Source organism: Lissotriton vulgaris, chromosome 9 (assembly GCF_964263255.1).
Source record: "Lissotriton vulgaris chromosome 9, aLisVul1.2, whole genome shotgun sequence".
Classification (NCBI taxonomy): Eukaryota; Metazoa; Chordata; class Amphibia; order Caudata; family Salamandridae; genus Lissotriton; species Lissotriton vulgaris.
Genome location: NC_141697.1, coordinates 181313825 through 181329867, shown reverse-complemented (window position 1 = coordinate 181329867; position 16043 = coordinate 181313825). Strand labels below are relative to the sequence as shown.

The following is a 16043-nucleotide window of genomic DNA, read 5'->3' as shown; positions in this document are numbered from 1 at the left end:
TTGCGGTAAAGATTATTCTTATGGAGTGGAAATCATTTGGGTCCATCTCCAATCATACATGTTGGGCTTGGTTTTCTTTTCTCCTTTGTGCTCATACCTCTGTGGAGGAGACTCATCTTTTCCCCTCTATCTCCAGTGGGGTATGGAGATCTTTGGATAGGTATGTGGACTTAGCTTCACAAGGCACGGTAGAGCAATTTCCCTTTGTGTTGTCTCCTTAATTTCTTTTTCCCGCCTTCTTGTAGCAGGAGACTCACTCTCTTCTCTTTCTCCTTTTCTTCTTTCTTTTTTTCTTTTTCCTTCTTCCTTTCCCTTATGATTAATTATTTATCAAGTGATGCACCTGACTTTTTAGTATGGTTCCTCTACGGTATTTACTTTTGTAACATGCTATTTGTACTGTTATGTAGGAGCAATATTTGACAGTATTGACATTGATATTTGTATTGCTCTTTGTCAGTGTATTACTTTTTATAGTATCTTAACTATTTATATGCTCTTTTTAAATTAATAAAGATATTGGAACAAAAACAATTCTATGTGGGGTGGATGTGTACTAGTGGGGGGACTCATTGGATCAGAAGCTTTGAAGACTGGTGCCATTTATTCTGGATACAAACCGAAACTTGCATATCAAATGCAATGCTTGTGAACGTACAATCTTTATATCAACAGGTGAGGGCACCTAAAGGAACATATTAAATAATACATACACAAATCAATAAACACTAGTTACCTCTCATATTGTGTTTCAAAGTGTTACGGTACTATGGCATTGTTACTTCCCAAAAATAATTTACAAGACTTGTAATAGCATGTGAGTCACATCAAAGCTGAAGTCATTAGCATTGCATTTGGCGTGTGAGTTAGGATTTGCATGTATATTGTGTGAGTTATGGACAGCGATTCTAGCACTTTTACTTTGTATTTAAGTTACATTCCAGGTGGTTTTTAAATATACAAGTTACATCTAACCATTATTTAACTGTATCCTTAGTTTTTTTCATGTCTGATCATATCCAGCATGCTCTAGTTCCCTGCAGCCAAAGCCCACTGCACATGGCTGAAGGCATAAAAATGTCCATATCCATTACCAACAAGTGCACCCTATTTGATGCAATTTTCCCATTTAGTGTTGGGTGATGTTCCTAGATGCATTACACAGGCTGTGGGGAGATTGCCCATCATGCATTAACAGGCAGCCTGCTCCTCCCATCCAGTTCACTGTGGGCTAGCTTGCTATGCACACATACACCATTGTTTGTGGATGACACTGGAGGAAGCCGTGCTAAGAGACGCAGTTAGCAGGATTTCTGAGCCAGGCATGAAAATGTCCATATCCATTATCAACAAGTGCACCCTATCTGATGATATGTTCCCATTTAGTGTTGGGTGATGTTCCTAGATGCATTACACAGGCTGTGGGGAGATTGCCCATCATGCATTAACAGGCAGCCTGCTCCTCCCATCCAGTTCACTGTGGGCTAGCTTGCTATGCACACATACACCATTGTTTGTGGATGACACTGGAGGAAGCCGTGCTAAGAGACGCAGTTAGCAGGATTTCTGAGCCAGGAGTGTTTCTGACAGATTTCTGCATGGTGGTCACTTAATCAACTACAAGTTTTAACAATAACCATGCTGCTCCTTTGCATGGCTTGAACGCTTCATCCTACACACATTATAAGGTAAGGTATATTTAGGCATAGTAATACACCTAATAGCAGATATAGCATGACAGGGTCAGCCCAATACCAGACAAGATGTAGATTATAAGGACCAGGAGCTTCAAATTGGTTGTGAATGATTGAATGAATCCATTCCCCATAATCACTCATCTGTAAGTTAGCTATTCCCATTTTCCTAAAAGGAGCCATTACAGAAATTACCAATCACCATTTCCTTACATGAATCATGAAAATGCTGTTGCGGGTATACGTAACAGACATTGCCACCCATCGACTTCCATGTGGAAAATAGCTATGCCCATTATGCCAAGAGTAATAAGTACAACACTGTTTCCTGAATATGTGCATATGTAATAGTCATTTACCACCCATATGCCCCATGTAAAAATTAGCTATTTCTATTTTCCCAACTTGAAACATTAGAACATAGTGACCAATGTATTAAACAGTGCTTTCAAATTCACAACCCCCATGTGAATAAGACCTATGATCCCCTGGGTAGAAAATCAATGTTTCCATTATGCTATGAGGAATAAGTAAAGCACTCTGCGAATGCAACACAACAGTCATTTATCACTCTTAGTTACCCATCTCAAGATTAGCGTATCAAATTGTCCCAAAAGGAACCATTAGAATACAAAAGAAATGTTAATCAACAGCACAGAAGCACCCATAATCATTTGAATAGAAATTATCAGTTACTGTTTCATTACAGGAATCATGAAAATACAGTGGCAGGTACATGCAATAGTCATTGTGAGAGTTGTCTTTTTTTTTTAGCTTTAAATGTATTAGAAACTGAACCTGTGCTAACATGAAGTGAGCTTGTTTTCCTCCATCTTGAATTAATGTTGCTGCATAAGACATGATCACTGTTTCTTGCTTCTAAATAAAGAATTGTATGCTTTGCACTGAAAGACGCCGAGCATTCCCAGATGCTTCGTGCCACGCTGTACCTAACCAAAGACATCTCAACTGTCTCACACTATCGTTAACACAATGTGTTGATTATTGGGCTTGAACGAGCTGTAAGAGCAACTGAATTCAATGCAATAGTATCATGATAGAGTCCTCTAATGTACTCTGTAGTAACATGTTACTTGATTGTTCCTCATTTGTGCATTTATCATGAGAACCATGTTATGTTATGTTAAATGATTCTTATTAAGCGCACTAACACCCGGAGGTTTCATGGCGCTTAGTAATGTATGAAATTGTTTGTATGAAGTCCTATAAAAGGCTATACCTTCCTCTGTAACCAGGAACCCCATGTCCCACTTTTATAAGCCAAATCTATGCTGGATTTGGAACAGAAGTTTGCCGATTTCTTTGTATTTATGACCTGTATTCGTTATTACCAAACCATGGTGATGATATATTTCAAGTATTTTGCATAATAAATCTTTATATAAATTCCTTAAAAAGTTTGACCCATTCCTGTAATTTTTACTGAGAATGTTAATGTTCCTATCATTGATTTGTGATCACCAAAGTAGAGGGAGAGGTCCACACGGCAAGCACCAAAGTCCACCTAGGGACTACACTGCTCCTGGCCCAAGCTATTGGCATGCTCTTGGTAAGATTGAGAAATTGGTTTGCGTGCGGACACCAGTTAGCATTCATCATCATCATGTGGAAAATAGCTATTTCTCATTATCCCAGGAGGAATGAGTAAAACACAGTGCTTTGGATATGCAACGGTCTTTTACTATCCATAATACCCATGTAAAAATTAGCTATCCCCATTTTCCCAACATGGAACATTTGAACACAGACACAAATATATTGAAGTCTTTAAAAGCCTATATTCTCCCACGTGTAAAGTAGCAAACTATTGTCTCCTTACAGGAATAATGAGAATACAGTGCTGGGTATATGCCAAAGCCATTTAACAGCCACCATCCCCATATAGAAAATTATGCTCAGAGGAATCCATATAACAATGTGCCCGGGATACGAAACAGCCATTTACCACCTATAATTCTACATGTAAAAAAATTGCTATTCCCTTTTTACCAGCAGGATGTACTTGAACATAGTATCAAATGTGTTTAACAGTCCTCTAAAACTCATATGGCTGTTATCATACTAATTGTCATTATTTATTTCAGTTTCTTTGGGACAATCTTGAGAGATCTACACAAATTACCCCAAGCTGAATCCTAAATTGTGCCTCCTTTTTACAAATGTATACATTTCTGAAATAACCAATTGCTTTTGCACCCGTTTCCACCACAAAGTGCCGTAGATTGAAGCCACAAAAATTAGAAAAAAATGGTCCACCTCTTATAGAAATGCAAAAACCTGTAAATACAAAATTGTTTCTGATAATACAGTGATTGTTCCAGAAGGTTGCGAGTAAGGACCAGCAAACTTTATGCAGATGGTATTTTTTAGAACACAAAACATATGCTTTCTTGGCAGGTTGCCGCCGCCCCTATTTTTTTTGCACACATAAATGATTAGCTTTTACTTTTTGGGCTATTTTCTCGGTCCACTCAAGGTAAATCCACAAACCCCGGGGACCTATAGATTCCCCAGGAGATTGGGGGGAGGAGAAAGGAGATTATTGATGCAAATTTGTCGAGGAACTTATTTGAAAAATAAGTTTTTATGGCGTAATGACGAATACACCATCTGGCACAAAAAAAACGATTCGCACTCAAAGGGGAAAATGCATAGCAGCCAAGGGGTTACATTGCACTGCCACGGGTGGATATTTAGGAAAATGCGAAACGCACACAATAACATAAATGTTGAATGGCTACAAACGACAAAGCACATTCTTTTCAAGAAAACGCAGCTTAACATCCGCCTCTGCGAATTTAAGCAAAAAATAGTTTTCAACAGAAAAGGAATACGCCTTAAACACAACAAACGGAACACATTACGTTAAAAGCAGAGACGGGTTGCGCTGTAACCAACAATACATTCACAGCGCTATTGAAACAGACTTATGTCACGCACACAAAAAAAGAAACAGACTGAACACGAAACGACTGATTTTGAGAAACAAATAAAGGGTACTGGAACTAAAAGAAGGACAACAAGGATCGTCACGCACGAGATTAAACTAGTAGATCTAAAAGAAAGACTAAGAAGAGTGATAAGTAACTGTGGCGGCCATGTTGAGATGTATTGTTTACTACTAATAAAAAAACATATGACTTTCTTGTGGTTATTAAAACATAAAGATAAAACAATTGCATACCAATAAGTTATTGGCGATGACGATAATTTATTATTGTAAAAAGCACAGAAAAATCACGTATACTATACTTGTCCAAATATGATCTTTTCTTCCAAGAGCATTTATTTAAATGCAGGAGTTAAGTCGTATAAAATGTGAACATTCTGCGATTCGTTTTCTGAAATTAAAGCAGTGCACCTTGAGAAATCGTGTACTAAAAGTTCTCCCCTTCCGCTCTAGTCCTATTACTTTGGACCTAGTGTGGACTGCAACGCTTGGTTCACGCTGGACTGGCTGTGATGTTCCAAGCTGTGAGTGTTTGAGAAGAGAATCTCTGGGACTCACAGATGCTGAGAAACCATGAAGGGCAGGTTCAGTACTATCGACATCAGAGCTGTCATCGCGGAGCTCAATGACAGGTACCGAGAAAACTAAAAGCAGATGTCATCGTCTTCAAATGGGTCTATAGCACCTATTCGAATGGGCTGGGATGTTCATTACGAACCGCAACAAACAGTAGAAGTCAGTGTCTGAACTCCTCTTCCTACATAAGCAGAGGAAGAAATTGATCGTAGCCACCAGACTCAATATAAGCATCTGGTTTGTAATGCGCCCCATGCCTCCGAATCAGTGGAGAACCCTTCAGGTTGGAATTAAGGAAATAATTCTTCCTGACACTAAAACCTTAACTAAAACTTGTGAATCTGCTGTGGTCCCTAGAATAAGAAACAGTAGCGTGAACGACAAAAATAAACTTTAGGAATAAATCCCAGACACCAAGGAGGTCCTTATTACCAACAACATAGTGCGTTAATTTTTGTGATTTTTGTTCAACCATTTAGAGCATTTTGAGAGTAGTAGCTCTGGTTCTCTTCAGTTAATGCAATTCATTTAACACGCCTGAAAACAATGATTTTTAAAAGAAAAACCCAGGAATGGAGTACTGTGCTATTGGTTCAGTGAAGTTTGAGAAGAAATGACACAGGCTCCAGAATCAGATTGCTTACCATTGGCTGGCTTTATTGTCACTCTCATTTGCCTGCTTCTTATCCAATGGATTTCCTTACTCTTCTTGTGTCTGTTCCTCCCATGGAGCATAGCCTCTTTACAATCCTTTTGATTGGTTGACTCCTTCCACTGCTCATATATAGAGAACTTTTTTTCTTTTTCATTTAGCACTCCACAAGAGTGCATGTATTTTCTAGCTTTCTCACTCTCGGTCTGATATCCCACTCCCCCTTGCTGTGTTTCTCCCTACCCCTCCCAGCTTGTCTGCATAAGAACAGTTACAGATATTTGTGTGTTGGTTATGACAAAAGCAGACAGTAAGGACTGTTTTTGTTGCATTTCCTGCATTCCACATATTTCATGAAAGCACACGTTTTTAGTGGAGGAGCCATCAACTGCAGTCACTCAGCTGGCGCCTGAGGCAGAATGTACACTTAGCATGACAATTCACATGCCTTATTCCTGGGCTACTTCAGAAGAACAAGTGACTGAATCTTTTGAAAATAATATCAGGCATTAGCAAGCGTTTTCCTTTACATTCTATTAATTTTATTATTTTTTAATCTCCGCTCAGAGTTTCCTGCATGAAACATATTTGAAATACAAACCATGCACTCATAAAGATTGAAATTCAATGTGCAGTTCGGAAATACAGTAAGATATATTTGCTTTTCCTTCATTGTTTTGAAGGGTAGTTTTCTTTTACTTTTATTAAACCATAATTTACTGACATATATTACCAACCCCAGCAGCTTGGGGCTCGCATTATAAGGAAGAGACCTATTAGCTTTGCCAACTCGTGTTCTTTTTGCAGTCCGGAATTTGTAGACTGGAATTAAACTCCATAACTAAAATGCAGAGTGGGTGGCTTATCTTTGAACAAAGAAGTAATCTACCCAAAAAACAAAAGGTTCTACCATTTTCAGGGGCTGAAAACTGATTCCAAAAATAATTTTAAGACATACTCAGTAAGACATTGTAGTACAAAAGCTGGGGCCTAACAGAATGTTATTTTATGGGGTCGCATTTTAGTAACAGTTTCCAGCTGAATGTTTTATCCAAGGGTCATAAGTTTTTTACTAGAGAAGTCTTATTGATGGAGAGAAAATGCCAGCCATAAAGGTACCATTCAAAAACAGCCTCAACCTTGGCAGCCAAGTGAGCTCTTTGGTTTAAGGAAATTAGAATCCCCTGTACTTCTGTGTCAGCATGTTTCAGCCACCCTACAAATGCCTCAACAGGCTAGGTGGCTGATGTCAGAACCCCACAATGATACCATTGGTATCCTATTTGTGTGCATCTAATTGTGAAAATTCCATTTACCATACTTTATTCACCATACTCTCTCATAGCAACAGAGAAATGTGAACATAGAGATGAAATAGGTCTTATGAATGGCATCTATATGTATGGTAAATGGAAGTTTCAGAATTGAATGCTTTGGTGTGATGGGTGGAAGATGTTGACCCAGGGATACAGAGGATACACATTTCCTTGGTGCATCCCACCTGGTTTTAACTTCATCACCATGCCCTTTGAAAATAAAATTAATCACCAGGACACCATAGATAGATCTATAGAACTGTTCAAAGCTGTCAGCAGAGTGAAAGTCATAACATAATAAAACTGTATCTCTGTCTCACAATTCATTCACCACACTGCTATGCGCTGTGTCCCATAACATGATAACGATAACTGCACTTTGGAGTTCACCAGGCAAGACAAGGAAGCACTACCCACATAGGATCAAAAACTAAAGAAAACACTTCGAGCTACCCACCCTACACATGCCATAGCTTGCTAACCATGTAGGTAAGTGCTTCAGTGCCACACATTAGTAAGCGCTATAAAAATGCTGCAACAGATGGCTTCCCCTTTCTTCATTAGCAAAAAAAAGTAAAACAAAGGGAGAAAAGTTATGTTACAAATGAATACATATGATTTTCTTTCATGTCTCAACCTTTGCAGATTATTGGAACAACAAATAGCCGATATTTGGAAAGGTGGCTATCTTAATTTCATTATAAAGCACTTCACTCACTTTTATAACATATGCTTTAACTCTGCAAAGTCCATTTTCAGAAAATGTGTAGTTCTGCAATGTTCAGCAACAGACTGTCTGCTAAGCTCCACAGTCAGATCAATGACAGGTTCTAGCCAGGAACGACCCTGTCTAATCCATTAAAAAAGGAATACAATACACTCATCTAGTCCAGCCTTATCACACTTCTGTTAAGTAGGACTCACCTACAAACAATACAAACGCATGCAAAAAACAGATAGCTGGATTATTTTTATATAAAACATAACTTCCTGAAAATAAGCATGAAAAATAAATAGCACACTGATAGAACTCTTTATTCTCATGGTATTTCAAATGGGTTTCATCTCCCGCCAGACCGTGAGGAAAACTGATATTTCACAGACGTTTCTGTGACTATGCATAAAGAGGGTTGTATCAAAGCTGCTAGTTACTTTAATTGAAAATTTTCATTATTGAAGCAGAAGGCCCCTCGTTTAAACTGACATATTATTGAAATAAAAGAAATAAAGCGTACTTATACATCATTAACAAATCTAATATACAGATCTAATTTATTCGAACTTTTACACATCATGAAATACTGAAAACGCTCCAAACATGTGAACATTAATTTGTTCCTTAAAAACAAAACGTCAAATCCGATCACACCTTGTGCACGCACACACACTCCAGATTACTACTGCACTCACCAGCCTGCTTTCCTCCTGCATAGGCCATACGTTTCTAAATCAGTGTAATAATCGAGTCCTTCATTTAACATTCTTCTAAGTAACACCTCAAGAACCACGCTATATATAGAAAGAACATCAATGGGATCAAAGTGCATGGGTAGAATCCGGTAAGCACTAATGAGCCTTGCTCAGAAAAATCCCACTCAAGAAGAAATTGCATCATCTCAGCCACTAAAATTGTAAACTGCCTGTAATAAACGCATACCAATAAAAGTACATAACAAATCAATGTGTTTTGCATAGCTGTGGTGCAGCAAAACACAGCTCCGTATCACCAAGCAGAGTTGCCTTGGCACAAATGAAAAGTGTGGGAGACAGACAGACTGGGAGTGAGATGGACAGAGAAGTGATGGGCCTGTTTTGGGAGGATCTGGCCAGTACATGTAAAGCGCTTTGATTTCAACATCGGCTGCCACTGCGCTTTAAAACTAAAAGAAGTTATAATAAAGCCCAGTGGCAGCCGAAGTTAAAATCAAAGGGACTTGCATGCACTGAGCTGCTTTCACTGATTACAAACCAAAGGCAAATTTAAAGCGTGCTGTAGTCAGTGAAAGCAGTTCAGTGCAGACGAGAATCGTTGACTTTAACATTGCCTGTTACATGGTAGCTGCTCGGTGCCTGCAAGGCCCTTTGATTTTAAGTTCGGCTGCCACCACACCTTATTATTGAAGGCAGATATAAAGCACTGTGGCAGCCGATGTTAAAATCAAAGGGCCTTGCATGCACTGAGCCGCTTTCACTGACTACCACGCAAAGGCATATTTAAAGCTGATGTAGTATAAGTGAAAACAGTTCTTGCAGCCAGGAATCTTTGTTTTTAACATTGCCTTCCACCGCAGTTGCTGCCCGGTGCCTGCAAGAACTTTGGATTTTAACATCGGCTGCCACCGTGATTTGTTACTGAAGTCCGATATAAAGCACGTTGGCGGCCGATGTTAAACTCAAGGGGCCTTGCATGGACTAGGCCACTTTCACTGACTGCCACACAAAGACACATTTAAAGCGTGTTGAAGTCAGTGAAAGCAGTTCAGGGCAGGCAATTTTGATTTTTCCATCGGCTGTGACCGTGGGAGGAGCTGAGTGCCCGCAAGGACCTTGGATTTTAATATCGGCTGCCACTGCGCTTTGTTATTGAAGGCAGATGTAAAGCGCGGTGGCAGTCGATGTTAAAATCAAAGGCCTTACAGTACAATTAGCCGGTTTGAACAACTGTGCTGCAATTAATTCAGGTACTAATGACCAACACAATAGCCAAAACTGGGGTTTCAATAATTAAATGAGCTGGTTTCACTGAAGGTTGTTTTGATTGAATCAAACAACAACCGGTTAACTTGTTACACCGAGCAATTTTATTTGATTTTTGCAAACGGTCTTTTTTTCTTTTTTCAACACATTATTCGTTGTGCGTGGAAAATACAAAATGAACAATGAAATACGTTTTATGTACAATATATACAAACATCTAAATACAACATTTCATACACACTTGGCCATACATTCATACACAGACCATACAAAGCAAATAATAATACAAAGAACACTTTGTCCAGGCATCTGTAAAACAATCAGTGGAAAATGATTCTTTTCATATTTTAAACTGTCGTTGTAATTATCATGAGATCCCTCATGAACCAAAATTAATGAAATCACTATTCCGACATGATAATGGTAGCCAGATGCGGGACTGAAAAGCTGGTCGACGCGTTTCAAACCCCTAGGAATTGGTGGGGTTCTCCTCAGGACCGGGTTTGGTTCTCAATCCAAAAGTTCGACCGACAACTTGAAGGTTTCCGATCAAAATCGTATTTCCCAACAGGTTTAGTGACAGCAGCTGCGAGCTGGCGGTTTAAGTCTCGCTGCTCTGATATTTTTCTTTGGCGGCTGCTCCTATTCGGGGCGGGAGCAAGGCGATGGTCCTTCTCCTTAGCTGGTGTGCATGGTTCAACCGGCTGGAGTCCTCTAAGGAGAAGGACCATCGCCTTGCTCCCGTCCCGAATAGGAGCAGCCGCCAAAGAAAAATATCAGAGCAGCGAGACTTAAACCGCCAGCTCGCAGCTGCTGTCACTAAACCTGTTGGGAAATACGATTTTGATCGGAAACCTTCAAGTTGTCGGTCGAACTTTTGGATTGAGAACCAAACCCGGTCCTGAGGAGAACCCCACCAATTCCTAGGGGTTTGAAACGCGTCGACCAGCTTTTCAGTCCCGCATCTGGCTACCATTATCATGTCGGAATAGTGATTTCATTAATTTTGGTTCATGAGGGATCTCATGATAATTACAACGACAGTTTAAAATATGAAAAGAATCATTTTCCACTGATTGTTTTACAGATGCCTGGACAAAGTGTTCTTTGTATTATTATTTGCTTTGTATGGTCTGTGTATGAATGTATGGCCAAGTGTGTATGAAATGTTGTATTTAGATGTTTGTATATATTGTACATAAAACGTATTTCATTGTTCATTTTGTATTTTCCACGCACAACGAATAATGTGTTGAAAAAAGAAAAAAAGACCGTTTGCAAAAATCAAATAAAATTGCTCGGTGTAACAAGTTAACCGGTTGTTGTTTGATTCAATCAAAACAACCTTCAGTGAAACCAGCTCATTTAATTATTGAAACCCCAGTTTTGGCTATTGTGTTGGTCATTAGTATTAGTTGGACTCAGCCTCACTGAGTAACGAGTCAAGGCCCTCTTTTGATTCTTTGCAATTAATTCAGGGGCACACTTACTAGTCCTGTGCAGCTTCCCAGGAGGATGAGACGGCAATTATGAAGTGCAGAGCCTGCCTGGAAAAGGCAGGTGGCGCATGACTTCAGGAAGAACGTCGTGTTCTTTGGCCCGCCCCAGCTAAGCTCACTTCAGCTAATGAGAGCAGCTGGTTTGTGTGAGGGCAGGCAAGGGCTGATAGATGACAAAGACAATGAATGGATAAAAAATGAAATGCTTAAATGACGTCTCTATAATTAGAAAGCAGCGCAAGCTACTCTCAGGGGGTTGGCCAGGTGCCAGTAGCTCGCGATCGACCGGTTAGAAACCCCTGCCATAGACTATTTCAAATCTAGGATCTCACCCAAAAACCAAAGAGCTTTCTTGACTACTAAAGTTGAACCCGTCCAGATACACTAGGTATCTGGATGAGGACTCTATGACAAAGCATGCAGCTTGGAATCCAAGTGGATGAGAGTCCTTTTAACACCATAAGGCAGAGGTCTTCAAACTTTTTGATGCCGAGACCCCCTTGTAAAACCTTTTTAGGCGTAAGGACCCCCTTCTGACAAAAGTTTCTAGAAACGGGTACTCCTCATCATCAACTTTTGACAACTATAAATGCACCTGTTAGACCTCATCACATCCCTCCATCATTCATCCACCCACACTTTCACACATCCATCCATCCACCCTTTCACCCTTCCATCCATACATCCATCCTTCATCCATCCACCCTTTCATCCTTCCATCCATCCATACATCCATCCTTTACCCATCCACCCTACCTTCCATCCACCCATCATTCATCCACCCACCTTTTCACACATCCATCATTCATCCATGCAACCTTTTATCCATTCATACATCCATCCACCCTTTCATCTTCCCATCCATACATCCATCCTTCATCCATCCACTCTTTCATCCTCCCATCCATCATCCATCCACCTTTCATCCATACATCCATCCACCCACCCTTTCATCCATCCATCTACCCATCATTCATCCCCCCACCTTTTCACACATCCATCCATACATCCTTCATCCGTCCACCCTTTCATCCTTCCATCCATACATCTATCCTTCACCAATCTATCCTACATCCATCCACCCTTTCATCCTTCCATCCATACATCCATCATTCATCCATCCACCCTTTCATCCATCCATTCACCCATCATTCATCCACCCATCTTTTCACACATCCATCCATCCATCATTCATCCATCCACCCTTTCATCCATCCATCCTTCATCCGTCCACCCTTTCATTCTTCCATCCATACATCTATCCTTCACCAATCTATCCTTCATCCATCCACCCTTTCATCCTTCCATCCATACATCCATCATTCATCCATCCATCCATTCACCCACCCATCTTTTCACACATCCATCCATCCATCCACCCTTTCATCCATCCATCCTTCATCCGTCCACCCTTTCATTCTTCCATCCATACATCTATCCTTCACCAATCTATCCTTCATCCATCCACCCTTTCATCCTTCCATCCATACATCCATCATTCATCCATCCACCCTTTCATTCATCCATTCACTCATCATTCATCCACCCACCTTTTCACACATCCATCCATCCATCATTCATCCATCCACCCTTTCATCTATCCATCCTTCATCCATCCACCCTTTCATTCTTCCATCCGTACATCTATCCTTCACCAATCTATCCTTCATCCATCCACCCTTTCATCCTTCCATACATCCATCATTCATCCATCCACCCTTTCATCCATCCATTCACCCTTCATTCATCCACCCATCTTTTTACACATCCTTCCATCCATCATTCCTCTATCCACCCTTTCATCCATTCATCCTTCATCCGTCCACCCTTTCATTCTTCCATCCATACATCTATCCTTCACCAATCTATCCTTCATCCATCCACCCGTTCATCCTTCCATCCATACATCCATACATCATTCATCCATCCACCCTTTCATCCATCCATTCACCCTTCATTCATCCACCCATCTTTTATCCATCCATCCATCATTCATCCATTCATCCTTCATCCGTCCACCCTTTCATTCTTCCATCCATACATCTATCCTTCACCAATCTATCCTTCATCCATCCACCCTTTCATCCATCCATCCATCCACCCATCATTCATCCACCCACCTTTTCTGTGCCTCTCTCATGGGGGGGTGGGTCAGTATCTCTCTGCGTCGTCGTCCTTCTTCTTTCCCGCTCATGGGAGGGCATCTCTGTGCCTCCCTGCTGGGGGCGGGGGACGTGTCACGGGACCCACAGCTCCAGGTGCGCAACATCCATTGAACTTAAAGGGCTAAACTACAGCCACTCCCCCAGCCCCCCACCACCCCCCCCCCCAGCTCCCCCCAGCTCGTGTGTGTTAGCCTGGCTGAAACAGCTTCAGGGACACACACAGTCACACCCAAGTACTTGACAGGTCTTTAAAATACCTTTTACTTGTAATGAGGCGTTGATGTTTTTCACACCTTGGTGTGAATTAGGCCTCCACCCAATGCCAGGAACTGCACTCTGCAGAATCTGCGACCCCCTTCCCAGGACTCCACGACCCCCCTGGGGGTCGCCCCCCACAGATTGAAGACCGCTGCCATAAGGGGATCTCCTTGGGCAGGTACAGAGAAATAAGCTAAGCTAGGGGTTCCCTCCTGTTGTTTTTGAACAGTTAGATGCTATGGAAGGTGAGTGAACCCCGTATCACATCTCACTCACTCCTTCTTGGAATATAGCTCTAAAGGTACAACACAGCCAGTCCATTATGAAATGTCTGCCTTGTGTTGTAGGTTCTTAGGAGAATAGCTGGTTGCAAGGAGAGATAGTTCCGTGGTTGAGCTTGGGTAGATGAGCATTCGCCAAAATGACCCCAAAAAACAAGATCATCTGTGTCGACTAAAGTGAATAGGGCAATTCTGTTTCAAGTGTAACTGACTCAATAGGGCGTCACTGTTGATTGACAGGCCTTTGGAAGGTTGCTAATTAATATACAGGAAGTATACCCTACCGACTTGTAGCACTTCATGAACAACAAAGTATTCACTTTCCTTCCTGCAATACAAGGATGCTTTTTTATATGCGGTAACATAAATCCCAAGCTTTTAAACACAAGCATGAGAAAATCTGAAAATTGTTTGTCTTTTGATTCTCACTGCTGTCAGCCAACACTCATAGGCTAATAACATTAGACTTAATAAAAAGACAAGATTTGCTAGTGGTGCTTTAAAAATATCTTCATATATCAATCTTATTGTACAGTAGCACTAATATTTTCACTTGCCCAGATCCACTGCTCTAGTCTCTGGCAGTTTGTTGTCTTGCTGCCATTTTGGGAGTATGATATGTCCCCACAGCAGGCTTTAGCACCCCCCACGTGTGTCTCAGCCCAGGCTGACATAGTTTGCATGACACGCGCCATCTCCCTCCTCTTCCCATTGCTCTACTGTGGGCTCTGTGACCATTTACATTCCACAGGAAATAGTTAATAAGGCTTTGTAGTACATTTGGTAAATACCTATACCAGTGGTTTATGTTTTGCAGAGTCCAAAAAATTATGCGTCTTTCACAAAGCATGTTCATGTTATTTACCTTTAACATGTTTCTAGAGAGGAAGGGTGGTCCAAAGGAAAATCCAAGTCCATATCAGTTTTCACATGGTTTTTGTAGAAAAAACACACTCAAAAAAACTCTGGACCTCTTGAGTTTTGAACAGTAAAGTCTTTAGGGGGGTAGTGAGTGTGTTAGCAACAGTTCTTTATATCATTAGGCTGAATCCTTGCTCATATAATTTGAGTCAAAAGTCCATTTTGTGTAGGAAAATGCTCTTTATTAATTTAGATAAAAACATGAACAGCCGACACGTGTTTCGCCCCCTATGGCGATTTGCGCCAGGGCTTTTTCAAGGCTGTAAGAGATCAGAGATACATATATAAAAACAAGTGGCTTGAAGACTAGCCTTTGACCCCAATACCAGTGAGTTAAAAAATGAAAAGAAAAATGATTGGTGTGAGACAAAGAGACACTATTTTAATTTCCTAATTGAAATTTCTGATTGGTGATCAGTGGAAAGACGAGCCGCAGTGGCAAGTTTAGAACATAAGAAAAGGTAAATACCAAGCAAGAGAAGACCATTCACCTCTGTGATTTTAATACATGAGTGTTTTGGAATTTTGTATATGAAACACAAGTGTGGTTAGTTTGGCTATTAACCAGAAAAGATTCAAAATGATCAAATTAAATCAAATAGAACAGACTAGTATAGTTTCAGGTGATCAAATTGGCATGCCAGAGGGATGTGAAGCGGGAGAAGAAGCTTTACAGTTAGTACTGCATACCTATTTACAATACAGTTTGTTCTTTTCAGTTCTTCATCATAATTTGTGCTACTTTCCAAACAAGTCCGGTTTTTCAAAGTGAAGATCTGTTAATACAACATTTACATTTAGAGAGAGTTTTATCCACTATATTCATAAGATTGCATTTAAGCATTTTTCTTTAACAAACAGGGATTCAATTTTTGAACCCCCCTAAAGACTTTACCTTTAACATGTCTCTGCAAACCCTAATTCACCCCTATCGTTGCTGCTCCAGTGCTTATGTTGGTCTCATCCCAGCTGTGTTTCTTTCCCACACCACCCCCGTCCAGCTTTAATTCCCA

At 40.5% G+C, this 16043-nt stretch overlaps 1 protein-coding gene across 1 annotated transcript in view; it reads left to right on the top strand.

Moving 5' to 3' along the window:
* Positions 1-5116: 5116 nt before the first annotated feature.
* Positions 5117-16043, top strand: part of NEMF (nuclear export mediator factor) — a 486031-nt gene continuing 475104 nt past the window's right edge. The window contains exon 1 of the mRNA XM_086937289.1: positions 5117-5297. Within this exon, the coding sequence (XP_086793415.1) occupies positions 5239-5297 (59 nt within the window). The 5' untranslated portion in view covers positions 5117-5238. The remainder of the gene's footprint in view (positions 5298-16043) is intronic.